The sequence below is a fragment of the Vigna radiata genome, chromosome 8, assembly GCF_000741045.1.
Source record: "Vigna radiata var. radiata cultivar VC1973A chromosome 8, Vradiata_ver6, whole genome shotgun sequence".
Lineage (NCBI taxonomy): Eukaryota > Viridiplantae > Streptophyta > Magnoliopsida > Fabales > Fabaceae > Vigna > Vigna radiata.
Genome location: NC_028358.1, coordinates 4098006 through 4115678, shown reverse-complemented (window position 1 = coordinate 4115678; position 17673 = coordinate 4098006). Strand labels below are relative to the sequence as shown.

General features: G+C 27.5%; 1 protein-coding gene across 1 annotated transcript; it reads right to left on the bottom strand.

The window, feature by feature from the left end:
• Positions 1 to 1425: 1425 nt before the first annotated feature.
• On the bottom strand, positions 1426 to 3007 carry LOC106770971 (zeatin O-glucosyltransferase). Its single transcript, XM_014656833.2, has one exon. The coding sequence runs from the start codon at positions 2939 to 2941 to the stop codon at positions 1568 to 1570; it is 1374 nt and encodes a 457-aa protein (XP_014512319.1). The 5' UTR covers positions 2942 to 3007; the 3' UTR covers positions 1426 to 1567.
• Between the last annotated feature and the right edge of the window lie 14666 nt (positions 3008 to 17673).

The following is a 17673-nucleotide window of genomic DNA, read 5'->3' as shown; positions in this document are numbered from 1 at the left end:
CAGTGGAAACATAATGAACTGGTATGTTGTGTGATGAGATAAGGTTTGAGAGATGCAGAAGCTGATTGAGATGGCCTTGTGCAGAGAAAGGTATCAGAACCACTGCTACGTGTTTTTTCTGAGCAAGATTTTCTCCATTGGAAGCCATGACCAGGAACTTAGAAATTCTGTTATTCAACTTTGGCAACGAAACTCAGCAAAAGATGAGGCAGGGTAGTTGGGTAGAATGATGTTTAGGTGTCTACAGGAAATTACAGAAATAATATTTTGACGCATCAAAATTTTACTTTGACTTGATACTATCTTTCTTTATTTTTTATTTTATATCTTTTTGAAAAGTTTACTAAATCATTTTATCTTTTAATATGTCTTAAATAAATATAAATATCAGTTACTCAATTGTTATTTTGTAAAAGGATAATGATATTTTAACAATATTTAAAATGAATTCAAAGGATAAAACTGGAACTATCTTTTTTATTTATTTATGAACCTGAGTTGGCAATAATTTTTCTTATTTATCTCACATTTTAAAATCCAGTCTAGTTTTGCTTTTCTATTTTAATAATTCAATATATGTCTTTTGTCTTCTAAATTTGTTTTTATTTCCCAATTTCCGACACTATAACAACATATAGTTATTTATATAGGTTTGAACAAATATGATAGCTTTTAGTCTTTTTAATAGTATTTAAAAACTACAAAATGTAGTTTTTGTTTTGTAGACCACTGTCAATCTTAAAATCATATTGGGAATGGGTTATTTGATAGTGAAAAATATGAATAATAGCTTATAACAAGGCTTAAGTATTTGATAAATTTGAAAATGTTTAATTGAGATTTTAATAAAATTTTATATATATATATATATATATATATATATATATATATATATATATATATATATATATATATATATATATTAAGTATTATTAAATATTTTTGTTAATTAAAAATGTTTACTAATTATGATCTGTCATAATATTTATGAATTTTTTAATTCTAATATTTTGTAATTTTATAATTTTATATTTTAAAATTTAATCTTAATTTTAATATTAAATTTACAAGTTGTAAAAATATATAACAACTATAAAAAAATGACTAACTTGTGAGCCGCACGATGGCTCATGGTGGGACATCTGGTTGGAGAGGATAAGGAGTCGCAGGAGACACCGAGGCAGTGAAGAGGAACTTCATGTTGTCGTCGGAGTAGAGAGAGCTTCTGAGCAGCCACGACTAAAAGGACCTATGGCGACGACCCTCCAAATCCCAGCGGCAAGGAGCAACGGTGGTTGGGAACAGCGTCAAATGGAAAACGCAACGACGGAGGAAACCATCATATTATTCTGTTTTATTTTATATTATATTATCATATTCTTATGTCTGGACTCCTGCAAAATTCATTTTGAAACGAAATAGAAGTGTTGTAAAATGGCAGATTAGCATCAAATGCATCCCATAAGTTGCCAGACAATGTCTCAACAAACAGAAAAGCTTTCATACCAACTATGTTTAACCCTATTCAACTGGGAACTACAGCATACTACTATCAGCCCATCGGAGACTATTTAGTGATATGGGCAATGAAAGATTTCATTTCTCCACCTTCATCCCTTGATATTTGGAAGGCCTTTTTCAGCTTCACTGCTCTCTCTCTCATCTCATCACCTTCCCTTGTTTGCATCAACCTTCTCACACCATTCTCAACAACTGAAGCACTAACCAACGACTTCCTCTGCGACCAATCTTTCACAACCAATCCAACCTTCAGTACCTCTGTCACAAAAACTGCGTTTCTCGGCTGGTCAGAGTGCATAGGCCATGTTGCCATTGGCACCCCCAGGGATATGCTCTCTAAGCACGAGTTCCATCCACAATGACTCATAAAACCCCCTGTTGAAGGGTGGCTCAGAATTTCCAATTGGGGTGCCCAATCCCTCACAACCACCCCCAAGCCGTTCACTCTCTCCTCGAACCCAATTGGAAGATCAAGTTTTTTTGCTTCATTTTCATCAAAGATGTCTCCTTTATCAGCATCTCTCAGCACCCAGATGAACTTCTGCTTGCTTTGTTCTAACCCAGTTGCAACCTCATGGATCTGTTCCACTTTCAAAGTTGTTGTTGTCCCAAAAGACACGTATATCACTGAATCTGGTTCTTGTTTATCAAGCCACTCCAAGCATGGGTGCCTTACTTTAGATTCTTCCTTCTCAACGGCCAAAGGGTTCAAAGGCCCAAGAGCCCAGACCTTCTTGCCGCTTTCGATATCCTCCAGCAACTTAATATAAGAACCTTCAATGGCCCTGCTTGTGTTGTAGATGTTTCCATCGCCGATTTTGAGTAATTCAACTTGTTCAGTAATGAAATCAATGAACTCGGTGGGAAAACATCCTTCAAGAGAAGGAAATTCCGGGACACGGACTCCATTAAGCGAAGGCTTCCCCATTTCCTCCCAAAAGTAAAGGAAGTTGGTAAAAGCACATGTGCTGTGAAAAGTGTAATTCTCAGTATTTGGCATGGTTGTGGCATCTTGTACCACTGATCCCATGAGGAAGTCATAGATGACTATAACCCTTTTGGCTTCCGAGGAGAGGGATTGAAGCATTTTCCTGACAGGCTCTCGAAGATGCATGGAGGCCTCAAAGGAGGGAATTAGATGAGATGGGAAATCAGTTTCTGAAGTGTTTGAGTTGGGAGAAGGGGAAACAAAGGTTGGAACATCAAAGGCATGGAAATGAATGTTAGAAATGGANTNGTGNTGNCNAAGTGTNGCTTGGCGAATGTGANNGNCAGTGGAAACATAATGAACTGGTATGTTGTGTGATGAGATAAGGTTTGAGAGATGCAGAAGCTGATTGAGATGGCCTTGTGCAGGGAAAGGTATCAGAACCACNACCACTTGGTTTTTCTTAGCAAGATTTTCTCCATTGGAAGCCATGACTAGGAACTTAGAGAAACTATTAGGATTTCAAAGTATCTGTGCCTTGTGTTACTAAGGCTGCATGTCCACACATTTATATAATGATAATGATATTTTGAAAACACTTTTTAATAATTTTTCTTTTTATAATGGGATAGGTGTCATTATTTCGTTAGTTTATTTAAATTTATATTTAAAAAATATTTAAAACAGATCAATAACAAACTGTCAGGTATGTTTTATAAAAAAGTTGTTAAAAAAATACTGTTAAAAAATGTTTTTCTTTTATAAAACCCATTATCAAAAACAAAAAAACACATTGTTTTCAATATAAATAAATTATAATTATAATTATATACATAATATCTAATATTAATATTAATATTATTAGTAGAAAAGACAAAAATATATGCGAATAAATTTTCTAGTAAATAATTGATATTTACGTATACTTATCATTTGTGGACATGAAATAAGAAATATTTTAATATTTGTTTATAAATGAATTAAATATTATATCATTTATAAGTATGTTATTTATTATTTGTAAATAATTAAATTAAAATTTAATTTATATTTTTAAGTTAAGTTTAATTAAAATTAAAATTAATTTATATTTTACCATATTAAATTTAATTAAAATTAAAATTATATTTATATTGTATTTTATATTTTCTTTTATAATTTTATTTAGATTTTAATTTAAAAATTATAAAATACTTTTTAAAATATTATACATGTAGATAATTTTTAAACAAATATCGGATACATAACCTAACAAGATAAATAATCGATAATATTTTTTTATTATACTTCGAATATTGAATAAGTAAATGTATATGGCCGATTTATTGAAGTTTCTATTGATGTTTAAAATAATAGTTATAGAGAATGAGACGATAGTATGAAAATGAATTTGAAGGATGGAAACAAGAAACAAAATATGGTAAAACGTGTCCGATGTTTAAAATACTAGTTTTAGAGGATGGGATGATATGTAGTATATGAAAATGAATTTACAAAATATACTAACTACGTTAATAAGTTAAAAATGTAATTACTTAGTTCTTCAGCAATAATATTTTGGGTTAAATAAATATATTTAAATATATAATTATATTTTAGGCTTATAACAGATAAATTAAATAGTGACAAATTATTTATAAAGATTAATTAATAATTTAATTTTTATATTTAGATTTCTTTTCATTCATTTCTTAAATACAATTAATGTCGTATGAGTGTTAAAATTTAAAAGGTATAACGTGTCTAATTAGACAAGTCTCAAAATAAGAGATAATTAAAATTTAAATTTTTTAAAACTATTTAACATAAAAACTATAAATTAACTCTATTTTAAAAAAAATTAACTCTATTTAAATAAAAAACGAAATTACCCATTAAACTTATTTATAATTAATAATTTTTTTCTAGAAAAATGTTAAAATTTTATTAATAAAGTTAAAAATAATTATAACAATAAGATAATTATAAATATAAAATAACATAAATAATAATAATAATGAAATTATAATTCTTAATAATAATAAAACTATAATTTATTATTTAATTAAAATTATTTCATAATATTATGTTATAATTTTTATAAAAATTTATTATATCGATCAAATAACTCTCATCAAACTTTCACTCACCTTTTATAAAAAAAAAAAACAATTATTTTCTTTTCACCTTTTCTTCTCTTAATTTAAACAAGTTTAATTTTTATCCCTTTTATTTTTCTTTTTATTTCATCCTCTCATGTTCATGTACGACTCAATTCAAACAAACGAAACCTATCCTCTCAAACTTCATCCATCACTCAATTCAAACAAACAAAACCATTACAATAGAGTAAAAGATAGGGCACAGGAAATGAAAAAAGGAAAATATTTTTTTAATAATTTTTTTATAACATTTTTACAATAATCGTTGATTAATTCGTTTAAATATACATATCAATAAAATAAAACAGTAATTCATAATCTATTATAAAAATATTTATTAGAAAAAGTTATTAAAATATGATTATCTGTGAAAAAATTTATACCATCAGAATAATTGGATTTTGTATCATAAAATTTATTTTATTCATTTTATAATTTCAAAGTTTTCCATAAATTAAAACTTAAATAAAACTCTCATCTTACCCATGACGCATTAATTCAAAAAAAAAAATGAATATGTTATGAAGGAAGTGTATAAACATGTTTTAACAAAACTCCTCCACTCAGTTAAAAACTAGGCTTTCAACAAGTTTCAAAATTCAGTTAGGGTGTGTTCTTTTGAATGAATTTGAGGGAGATGATTTGGGGGAGATGATTTAAGTGGATTTGAGGATAATTATTTTGTTGTTTTTTTGAGTGGATTTGTGGGTAATTGAGAGTGGATTTGAGGGTAAAGTTTGTGAGAATTAGTGTAGGATTTGATTGATTTGACAGATTTAAAAAATTAGTTTAATTAGTAGAAGTTAAAAATTACCAAAATACCCCCAGTAATTAAATTAATATAAAATGTTATTTTTGAATGTTATATTTAAATGATTAAATGTTAATAAAGAGATTAACTTTATATAAAGTAAAAGTGGTAAATAAAAAAACACTTAAATCAATAAATTGTCTCGTTTCATTAAATTGTATAAGAATTGAACTTAAGTATTGCTGCTGTAGGGCGTGTTGTTACAAATACAATACAACATAGCTCTCAAGAATTGCAATGAAATTTAAAGAATTCAACATTGAAAGATCTCTCTAATTTCAGATTTGGAAAATGGAATAAAATAAAATTGGTATATTCAGAAATTATATGCGTTCCATATTCTCGAGATGTAAGTCAGGATATAATAGTAGTGGCTCATGTCAAACATGTTAATCAGACTCCTTTCTTCTTTTGGTCTTTTGTAGATTTGATCTCCTTAGTAAGCATTTTTGGCGCTATGGCCATAGCCATTAACTCTTGGAAGAGCAACTTACACGCGTAAGGGATGTAAACCTGTATGGACAATAGAAAGCCAAAGATTTTAGCACAAGGAAAACCTTGGACTTTGACTATACAAGAAGATAAGATAATGATCATATTCACCTGAACGATGTCCGTTTTGTTCTTACACCCCCTGCACTCGAAAGAATTCTTCTTGAGATTTGCAATGGCTATCAACCCACAGCGCTCACACACATGGACCCTGTATGCATCACTTTGATCAAACAATCTCTCCTTTAGGAAGTGAGCAGCTCCATGAGCAATCNTGCAGTCTCGTTCCATCTCTCCAAATCGGAGACCTCCATCGCGTGAGCGTCCCTCAGCAGGTTGCCTTGTGAGGATCTGCACAGGACCTCATCCAAAGAACCGGAAAACNGCCGCCTGGAACCGGATATGCGAAACTGTATCCGGATACGCCTCATTCGCAAATGATGAACAACCTGGATCCGGATACGCTAAGACTGTATCTGGATACCGTTCCTCCACAAAATCTTCGAAAACGATGGATCCAGATACGCTTTCTCTGGATTGGAATACATCACGGCTTCGTCTTCTTCATCTGCAAAAACCACAAGCCACAAACATTATCTCAGCACAAGAAAAGCTCCTACTCTCCACAGCTCTCCACCGNTGCTACTCTTGACCACACACAGTGCAATGGACTGAAAAGGAAGCTGCAAAATCACATGCGCAAAGGAATAGTGNGCTCTCGTGAAACCAGTGCATTTTATTTTATGCTTTCCCAGTTCCTGTTGCCTTCACATTTTGATTTTTTAATATTAACGTTAATATTTAATATTATGGTTTTTGAATATTATGAAAGCTGCATATTTACATTGAAGGGTATATAAGTATTTGGTTATAAATCAGCGCAAATCTTCTCATTTATGCGAGATGGCTTAAACAGTAGAATTTTCACAAATCATGGCTTTTCCATCTTCTGTAATCAGCAGAAGCGAACACGGTTAAAACGTAAATCATCGCTCGCAAATTCGCTTGAACAGTAAAATCTGTTCAAGCGAACACACGCTTAATTTGAGAATCAAGTGGTTGGAAAACTTTATTTTTTTGAAATGTAATTTTGAAAAGAAAATATGTTAGTTTTGAACTCAATTTCTTTATTTAATTTAAACTTTAAGAAAACTTATTTGTAAATTTGGTTTTGGTTTTAAACAAAAATATTTTTTAATTACTATTATATTAGTGTCTTGATTAGTTCAATTGTAACTTGAAAAACCTATCAAACATAAAATTAAATATCAATGGTCTTTAGAAAAAAATCAACATAACTAGGGATGATAAACGAGTCGGATCGGACGTGGATAATGTCTACTTCTATCCAATTTGTAATAAAAAAGTTTCATGCGTTACTTGTAAATACTCATTTAAAAAATATCGCGAATATTTTAAAACTCGTATATACTTGTGAATACTCGCGAATATTTAAAAAAAAAATATTTTATAAATTTTTAAAATAAAATATAAATAGTATACAAGAGAAAATATAAAATATAATATAAATTAAAATAAATATAAATTAAAATTTAATTTTAATTAAATTAAAATTTAATTTTAATTAAATTAAATTTAATAAAATATAAACTAGTTTTAATTTTAAGTAAATTTAACTTAATAACATATAAATTGAATTTTCATTTTAATTTTTTGAGATAATTAATATTCATAAATACAGATAATATGATTATGATATCCAATCCGTCTAGTAAAATACTCCCTATCCACCACTTCTAAATAATAAATATATTAACTATCTATTGCAAGTTTTATATATAGATACCTACGGACACAAGTACTCATCGTCGTGAATATTTTTCACATGATTTCTTTTTAAAATTAACATTAACAACATTTGGAATATATCAAGTGTCAAAAACTCTAAGGTATATATGTCAAACCGTTTTAAAGTGTTATGTCGAAATTTGAAAGATGTTGCATGTCATACGACTAGTATCTTAAGTGAAAAATAATCCAAATGATAACTCATTATACTTTTCAAATGATATTAATGTCAAATTAATCGAAGATTAAATTTATATAAAATTTACTCTCAGTTAAGTAAAAGAAAATATAAGGAATAAATTGAATCATTTGATTAAATATAAAATCAAATTACTAAATAATTAAAATTTATTGAGATAATAAAAACCAATGAAATCTCATCTATCTATAAACCGATCTAACACCATTTTTAATTTAAAATTTCAAAACAATAAAATTATAGACGTTTTATTTTATAAAAAATTAAAAATTCTTATATTTATTCAAAGTGAAACTTATACTTACCTTTAAATTATTAATATGGTTAAGTGTATACCCAATAAATCGAAGTCAAATTTATTGGATCCTCTCTCACGTATTATCATATTCTTCATAGTTTGAAACATTTGATCTCAATGTAAGAAAATATAATGAAACTATATAAAATGATAATCATTGCTGCAATAAGCATTACCAACACTACCACTTTCAATGGTGTCATTATTTTCAGCACCCCACCACCATTAAAGTTTACCTTTTAACTAATTTTAACATGATAAAAAAATCTTTAAAAGAATTTATTTGAAACAAAAACGATCTTAAACTAAAATCTCATTTTTTTTTAAATTATAAAATATTAGAGCTAAAATCTCATTTTTTTTAAATTATAAAATATTAGTTTTTAAAAATTTTAACAGCTAGAAACTATCCAAATTGGCACCTTATAACTGGAATTTGGCTCACTAAATAAGTACAATTAATTTAAACTAAATACAATCGAAAGAATGTTATCATAGTCTACATTGTATTAGCATAAATTTTCTTTAGAAGATAGTGAAATAAATAAATACGAAGAAACAAAATAATATAAAATTTATTATAGTTCACAAAGATATTATCTAACTGATTAGGTATAGGGGTTGAGGATCGGTTTCTCTTATTTTGTTGTGACGTCCTGAATCTTGAACCTCTCTCCGATCAACTGGTTGTTGTTCTGGTGCTGATAAGGTTGACCTGCAAAAAATATTCGGAAGTCAGATATGTTTCTTAATGAGCTTAGGAAAGAAGGTCATGAAAATGTATATTTTACCTTGGCATCAAACCTATATTTATAAGCCTCGTAATGACAATTAGATCAGATCCATTAATTACCTATTAATAACTATTATTATTTCCATCAACTATCCATTATTGACTACTATTGTTATTGATTACCCTTTAATTACCTCAATGGTTGTCTTTATCGATCGGCTACTGAGTTATTAACTACTCGCTCGCCCGGTCCATTAGTCGGACAATTAGTCATACAGTACACTGGTCCCTCAAGCCTAAGCAACTTCTTTGAATAGAATTGCGCAGAGATTATTATGAACTTGAGAGAGATCGTTTGCATTGTATTAGGGGGTCTGTTTTTCGATGCATTTTATGTCTTTGTTCCTTACTTTCTCTGTTTTGCCTAACCGTTTGAGCTTGAGGAGTGCACTTGAAACATTCCTTAAACCGTATAAGTTACGATGCAATGAGAATTCACTTTAGAACGTTCCTCATCAATCAATGAGTTTTAGGAGTTCACTGGGAACGTTCCCTAGGTCGCATAAGTGAAGATGCAATGAGAGTTCACTTTGGAACATTCCTTACCGATTGATGAACTCCAGGAGTTCATTGAGAAAGTTTCCTAGGCTTCATATTATGATGCAATGAGAGTTCACTTTGGAATGTTCCTCATCGATCAATGAGCTCTAGGAGTTCATTGGGAACGTTCCCTAGGTCGCATAGGTGAGGATGCGATGAGAGTTCACTTTAGAACGTTCCTCACCGATCGACGAGCTCTAGGAGTTCACTGGGAACATTCCCTAGGCCGCATAAATGGAGATGCAATGAGAGTTCACTTTGGAACGTTCCTCACCGATCAGTTGCTCAAAGTTGACCAAGTGTTTAGTATACACTGAAGAAAAATAACAATTCGAATTTGAACACTTAGAAAAAAAGTGTAGTCAATCAAACCAACGCATTTATAAGTTTATACAATTAATATCAAGCTACCTTAGACTATAATGCCAGATGGTCGAACAGGCGAGACCAAACATCTAATCTTGGACGCCTAAAATGGCCAAGATGAGGAAGTCAGATTAGGTAGTGTCATGGGTGAGTTGTAGGTACTTAGTGTCCTCCAACTTGAACAAAAGAATAGCGGAGAATGTTGATCATGACCAAAGAGGACCTTGATTCTCTCATCTTCGTCACCTACGATGAAGACCTGGAGAACATGATCAATGAGTATGACCGCACCGTCACCATTGCCACCTCTTTGGGCGCCAGAATGTTTCTGTATAGGGGTCGATGATCAGTTTTCATTGTTTTGTTGTGAAGTCCTTAATCTTGAATGTCCGTCTGACCAGTTATTATTCTGGTGTCGATCATGTTGATTTATAGAAAACACTCTGACGTTCAAATTAGATATATTTCTTAATAAGCTTAGAAAAGCTAGGTCATGAAAAAGTGTATTTTACCTTGATATCATACATGTATTTACAGAACTCAAAATGACAATTATATCATACTCGTTAATTATCCATTAAAAGTTGTTATTATTTTCATTAACTACCATTAATGATTCTTATTGTTATTATTATCCTTTAATTACCTAAACACTTATCCTCACTAATCTATTAGGGAGTTGATAACTATTCGTCTGGCTAATGCATTGGCCGGACAAATAGCCATACAATTCAATAACTAAAAGGTATACTTAAATATATAACAAAATAATCACAAATCAGGCAAGAGTCCTCAAAATCAGGAACTAAATACAATAAGACAAACAAGAAAACGAAAGATGAGAACAACACAATTTGCATTGTTCAACTATAAGATGGTGACATCAACGAGAGAATACAGTTTCCCTGTAAAATAGGCATACAATAGATATATTCCTTATTCTTGGCCTTTTTGTGTTCAATAATAGACACCAACAAATCCAAAGTCGTACACTTTATTTTTTTATCATAACTAGTCTCATAATGCCGGTGCATACACAAGGATTTTTTTTTATTAAGAAAAATAATATATAATGTGTGTTTATGAAGATGATAATAAATTTATATTTGGTAATATGGAACATATGAAATTATTAATGAAGAGTATCTTCACAATAGTCCTTAAATATATTTTTTATTTATAATAGATAAGTTTGAAATTTAGTTTTTGATATATATATATATATATATATATATATATATATATATATTGTATTTATGTAATATAGTGGATATTGATAAAATAATAAATAAGAAAAATTCTAAAACTTATGTTTTTGTTGGTTATCAAGTGGATATTGATCAAAGTCTCGATCAAATAAGTTTATTGAGTGTACGAGAGATTTAGATAGTTATGTATTATTAGAGTATTTAGATTTTTGCCTGCAATTTTGTGAAAAAAAAAAATTGTATTAGAAGAGTTTACATGTTTGTCCACAAAAGTTGCATAAGAAAATTTTATAGTTTTATCAAAAATAATTATATGAAGGTTCAGTTTTTGTTAAAAAATATATTTTAAGTAATGTAGTTTTTTTATGAGTATTTGTAGAGTGAGTCTTGAAATGCTAAAGCATGTTGAATTTTTGTATGTTTTTATTTATATTTATATTTTTATTTGTGAGTATACTTCCGTTTAAATATTTTTCTATATTCTCAACCATTTTTGCATAAGTGCAAACATTTGAATTTTTAATAATTTTTGTTTTTAAATATGAGCTTTTTATTACGTGTAAATTATAAATACGTTTTGGAAGTGTTTTATTCACAAATATAATTGAATTCTTAATAATTTTCTTTTCAAATCCTTTAATCTCTTTTCTAAATACGTTTTCAAATAAAAGCATAAAATTCCACATTAATAAATTATGAAAACATATTAACTCCAATATAAAAACGTAAGATGAAACAATATAGTAAAAGACAAACAACTTAGTTTATAACAAGGCACAAGTTGATCTTGTCAAACTAAATTATTAAATGATCTCACTAAACTAAGCAAACTTGGAGTCCAACTCCTCATAATCTTCAATCAAAGTAAGAAGATTTTGAGTCACTTTCAACAAACGTGGATGAATTTGGTATCCAATTTTATATATTAGAAGAAATGTTAAATATAGCTGTGAAATTAATAGTTAGATAATTTATTATATATATACTAATAAATCAAATAATTCACTCAAAAATAATTATAATAAAATGCCTTTATTTGGAATTCAATTTAAACTTATAGATTTCATGCTGAAGATAAATATTAGCTATAAATTCATTAGTTGATTAGTTAGTTATACTAATATGCCTATAAATAAGATTAATGCGAAATATCAGCCTTAATGTTAGACCAAAGATATCTACAATTCTTATATATTTTAGGTCATGGTATGTTAAGTGAAACGACGTATATATATTATTTACATCTTACCCAACTACAATAAAAATAAAAAAGCTAATTAATTGAATAAATATACTAATATAGATATAAAAAATAAAATAGTATACTTACATATTATTTATATAAAACTATAGGCTACCCAAATTATTTAATTAGTTCAACTTAGTATATATAGGTTTAGGTTTAAACTATATATATAAATAATTAAATATACTATTATATATAATGATAAAATAGTATTAAAGTAACATTGACACAAAATAATAGGTTTAATATTAGACTAAATACGTTTGTAGATTCTTATTTTAAGTGATAATAAAAAAATCAGCATGACTCGTACGAAGTGTTGTTGGCAGGTTAGTTTGATGAAATGAAAAAGGCAAAAAATATTTATTAACTAATTTATAGAGAATATATGTGCAAAACAATAAAGATTGTGAGACTTATTAAAAAAAATTAAGAAAGGTTATCTTATTATTTTTTGAACTTATTCTTTTACTGTATAGAAAGTGATTTAATGTTAAAACTAAAAAGGTTATACAGTATTTTTCAAGTAATTTGTATTTATTTCATGACTTTTTATTATTTTTCAATAAATTTTTGAGTTAGGGGTGTTTATAGGTAGAATGGGTTTCCATCAAATCATTATCCTAATTAAAATAGTTTGGATGGGGTTACATCAATTCTTAGCATCATTCTAATCCACTCTAAATGATTATTTCATTTTCTAAAATTTATTAAACATTATTTATTTAGGTGAATTTGAGAGAGAGTAATTGAGTAGATTTGAAAAGATTTTTTTGTTATTTATTTGAATAAATTTGGAAATAAAATTTGTGAAAATTAGTATAAGATTTAATTTATATCACAGATTAAAAATATTTACTTCCAAATCTACTTCACTTATCTGCAAATGTATTATGATCCACACATTTTTTTTTTTAACTCAAAAACTAAATTCTTAAACTCAATCTAGTTTTGTTTATTTTTTAAAATTTATTAAATGCTAAGTCGGTCCTACATTTTTCTTTTCAATTCAAATATTTACTTCTTATAACGTTGGTCTACCTCACTCTGATTGAACTTTTATTTTTCAAAATTTATTTAATGTTTGTGTCAAGGGACCTAGGCTATTTTTTATTTTTAATTAACAAAATAAATTTTAAGTCTCGACTTAGCACATTATAACTATATTTTTTATTTTTTAAAATTTATTAAATGCTAATAATTCACACTATTTTTAATTTTTAATTTAAAATTGCTTTGTTTTTTGTTTTGTTCTTTTTCGTAGAAAATATTCGCTTTCACTGTATATGTGTGATGTTATTTTACGGTAACTAATTACATTTTTGTTTTAACAAAAATAATGAGAGAAAGTTGACTTTACCATTTAAGTATTTTTAGAAAGTGTTTTAAGAACTCATAAATGAGTTTTTTTTTTTTTTTTCTGCAAAATGAAGGCTTGAATTATTTGTGGTCCTTACTCTAGTGGAAAGTTTTACTCAGTTTTTTTTTTTTTTTTTGAAATCATAATATTTTAACGATTTTTTTAATAATTTTTTATAATTTATCATTATTTTATTAGTTTATATATTTAAAATTAACTAATAACAAATTATCATATAAACAATAATAAAATAAAATTTGTTAAAAATTCACTTAACTTTTACTTTTGTCTCAATTATATTTATTTGTTTTTTTTTTATAATAATTGACAGTAGTAGACAGAGAAATGAGGACCCAAATGATTCCATTCCGAAAATGACAAAAGTAAAACAGGAAAAGCGAAGAATGTGAGAGTGAATAGTGAAAATAGAATGCATCCAATATTTGCAATGATGATAGCATGTGAAATATGTCAAATATGTTTAATTATATGTCAAATATGATTAAAAGTTATCACTAAACATTATTTTTTACTTCAACATTTTCATTATAGAAGGCTTTTTAATGGATAATTTTTCATTTTTTCTTTCATTTCTTCTTCCTTTTACCAATTACCTCTTATTTCTATCCACACAATTACTTATTTTTCTATAAAATTCTCATTCAAATTTAAGTCTGTCATTATCTTTCAATCTAATTTTTTGGAATTCTGCCCAACAGATAGGTAAGTGTAGCCATTTAGATTGGGTGGGAATTTAAAATAATTATCTAAAAAAAATATTTATTTTTATTTGACTTGTTTGGAATGATGTCCATATCAATTAAGGTTGGATTGATCTGTAAGTTAATAACTAGTTTATTTTTTTTCTTAAATCATTTTGTTATTTTCATAATAATATGAATTATTTGTTTACTTTTTTGAATATTCACTTGTTTAAAAATACATTTTATGAATTTGAAATACATTAATAACATGGTTTGAAGTAATATTTAGACTAAGATGTATGATATAGTGTATAATATATTTTGTTGTTGAACATTAAACTTAAATTTTTTTAATAATGATATATCAAGAATTCTTTTTATATATATAAACTGGTTGTAATCGTTTTTAATTTTCAATCAGGCCAACAAGGATGTAAGCATAACATAAAATTATATATTAAAATATAAAATAAATTGATCTATCAAATTATTATAACTTGATAGGGCGATCCAACCAAGTTGAGAATGCCACTTCTTTCGACACTCGTAATCATTTTCATCTTTCTTTTAGAAAGAGTATTACTATCTAAAAATTAATAAATATTAGAACAATTCTATTTGAAATTTATTTTAGAGAAGTTTGTGTTGTTTTTTTTTCCTCTATAATTCATCAATTCTTAATATTTCAACATTATTTTTGAATAACTCATTTTTTTCATTGTCAACTGAAAAACTTTATTCTCTCAATTAATTCATTTTTGAATTTATGTTTATGGTTAATTTGGTGATAAACTTTTAAGTACCCAGATTTTTGGGTTCTTAGTTCTCTTTTCCTTATCAATTGGAATTTATACAACTTCAAAATGTAATAGGACTTTAATATGTTAACAATTTCTTTTAACAATTTTTTGATAATAGATTATGTGTCACTATTTTATTGATTTATATATTTGAAACGGACCAATCACAAACTACTATATAATCGATTGTAAAAAAGTTGTTACAAATACTTTTTCCAATGCAATAGACTATGATATGTCAACAACTTTTTTTAACAATTTTTTGACAATAGATTATATGTCATTATTTTATTGATTCGTATATTTGAAATGGACCAATCACGAATTACTACATTTGTAAAAATGTTATACAAAAGAATTGTTAAAAATACTTCTTCGAAGCTAAATTGTGCTAAGACATAAAAAGTTTGAGTAGTATAAGATGCAAGTCTTAATCTAAAAGTAATGTTCAAAACACTCATATTTTGATGATAAAAAAAATGACTATTTTAGCACATTTAACAAACTAAATGTTTCAAGTGTAACAAACTAAATGTTTATATCAAAGCAATAGAGGAAAGTGTAACAGCGTGCATATGTTTGAAGTGTAACAAACTAAATGTTTCTAGCAAAGCAACAGAGGAAAGTGTAACAGCGTGCATATGTTTCAAGATGCAAACTTTACTAAATGCAAGTATAAAAGATCATAAAAGTGTTATAAACGTAACAAGAAAGAAGTGTCAAACAAGCACAAACATTGGATGTAAAGGAAGACTATACACATATAGTATAAATGTTTGACAGGTGTCGCAGTACGTAATATTGTACAAGTGTTGTAATATGGCAGTACAAAGTACTAGACAAGTCTTATAAAATAATCAAACATATGTTCCACAGGTTAAAGTTAAAAGAGTTTTAAACGTAGTTAACAACTAGATTTAAGCCAAATTAGATTATATGTAATTCACAAATGTTATCATAAGACACGTCTTTATGACATAGTAATTATAAAGAACGTTTCTCTACAAAGATTCCAACATAAAGTGTCATTAATTAATATACTTATGCTCAATATAGTATTGTCAGTATCACTAAAATTAATTTTATATCAAAATTCATAATAATACTTAATATGACTTTATTTGAAATATAGTATTGTCAGAATATATATATATATATATATATATATATATATATATATATATATATATATATATATATATGGGTTTGTTAACACGCGTACGTCTATTTTTCAGTTGGTACGTTTTAAGAATGTGTACCGGATTATAATAGACAAAAATACCCTCATTTATCATGGATTCTAAGTTTTAAGGTCAAGGACATTTAAATAATTTTCATTCTCAAAACTAAAAAAAAAAAAAAACCCCAAACCCTTACTCACCTCCCTCATTCCTCTCAACCCTTTCTCCTTCATCTCTCTCACTCCAACATTTTCTCCTTCGTTCATTTGGAGGATGTGTTATATGTTTTCCCTTCTTATTATTATTAAATTTCATTTTTAAATTAAATCATGTAAACAAAACCTTCATAAATCAGTTAAATTTTCATACATTATTTACATATCTACATCACATTTCATTATATTTTAAAGAACAAGATATTTCCCTCTATTATCCTTTTCCCTTTACACAAAGTGTCTATTATCCTTTTCCCTTTACACAAAGTGTTTCTTTTTCCTTTATCTATTGGTATGGGATACATGATGTAAGATTACAACCTAGAATTGAAAGAATTGTACTTCTAGGGAGCTCTTCTATACTTATATTTCTTTAATTTCCTTATGTCCTTTTTTATCACTGAATCAACTTCTACAGGCGTTTAGAATAAACTTTAACCACTGTGCAAGATAAAAAACAGTAAAATCATTTTTTACTTTTGAGTTTTGGAAAGAGTAACATAAAGCGACAAAGTTTATATTCATTTTACACAGATTAATATATATAAAATGATTATAAAAGAGTAAACTTTTTCAATTTTTAAAAAATATCTCTAATTCAAATTACCACCACCATCTTCAATTGGGTTGAGATGAGAGAGAAAATGTTGGAGTGATGACAGAGAAAATGTTGAGATGAGAGAGAAAATATCTCTGATGACAAAGTGTTTCTGATTTTTTTTTCAATTGGGACAACAAAAGGGATGACAGTAAAAATGTTGTAGTAAGTAAGATGACAGAGAAAATGTTGTTGGAGTGAGAGAGATGAAAAAGAAAGGGTTGAGAGGAATGAGGGAGGAATGAGGGAGGTGAGTAAGGGTTTGGGGGTTTCTTTCTTTTTTTTAGTTTTGAAAATGAAAATTATTTAAATATCCTTGACCTTAAAACTTGGAATCCATGATAAATGAGGGTATTTTTGTCTATTATAATCCGGTACACATTGTTAAAACGTACCAACTGAAAAACAGGCATACGCGTGTTAACAAACCCCATATATATATATATATATATATATATATATA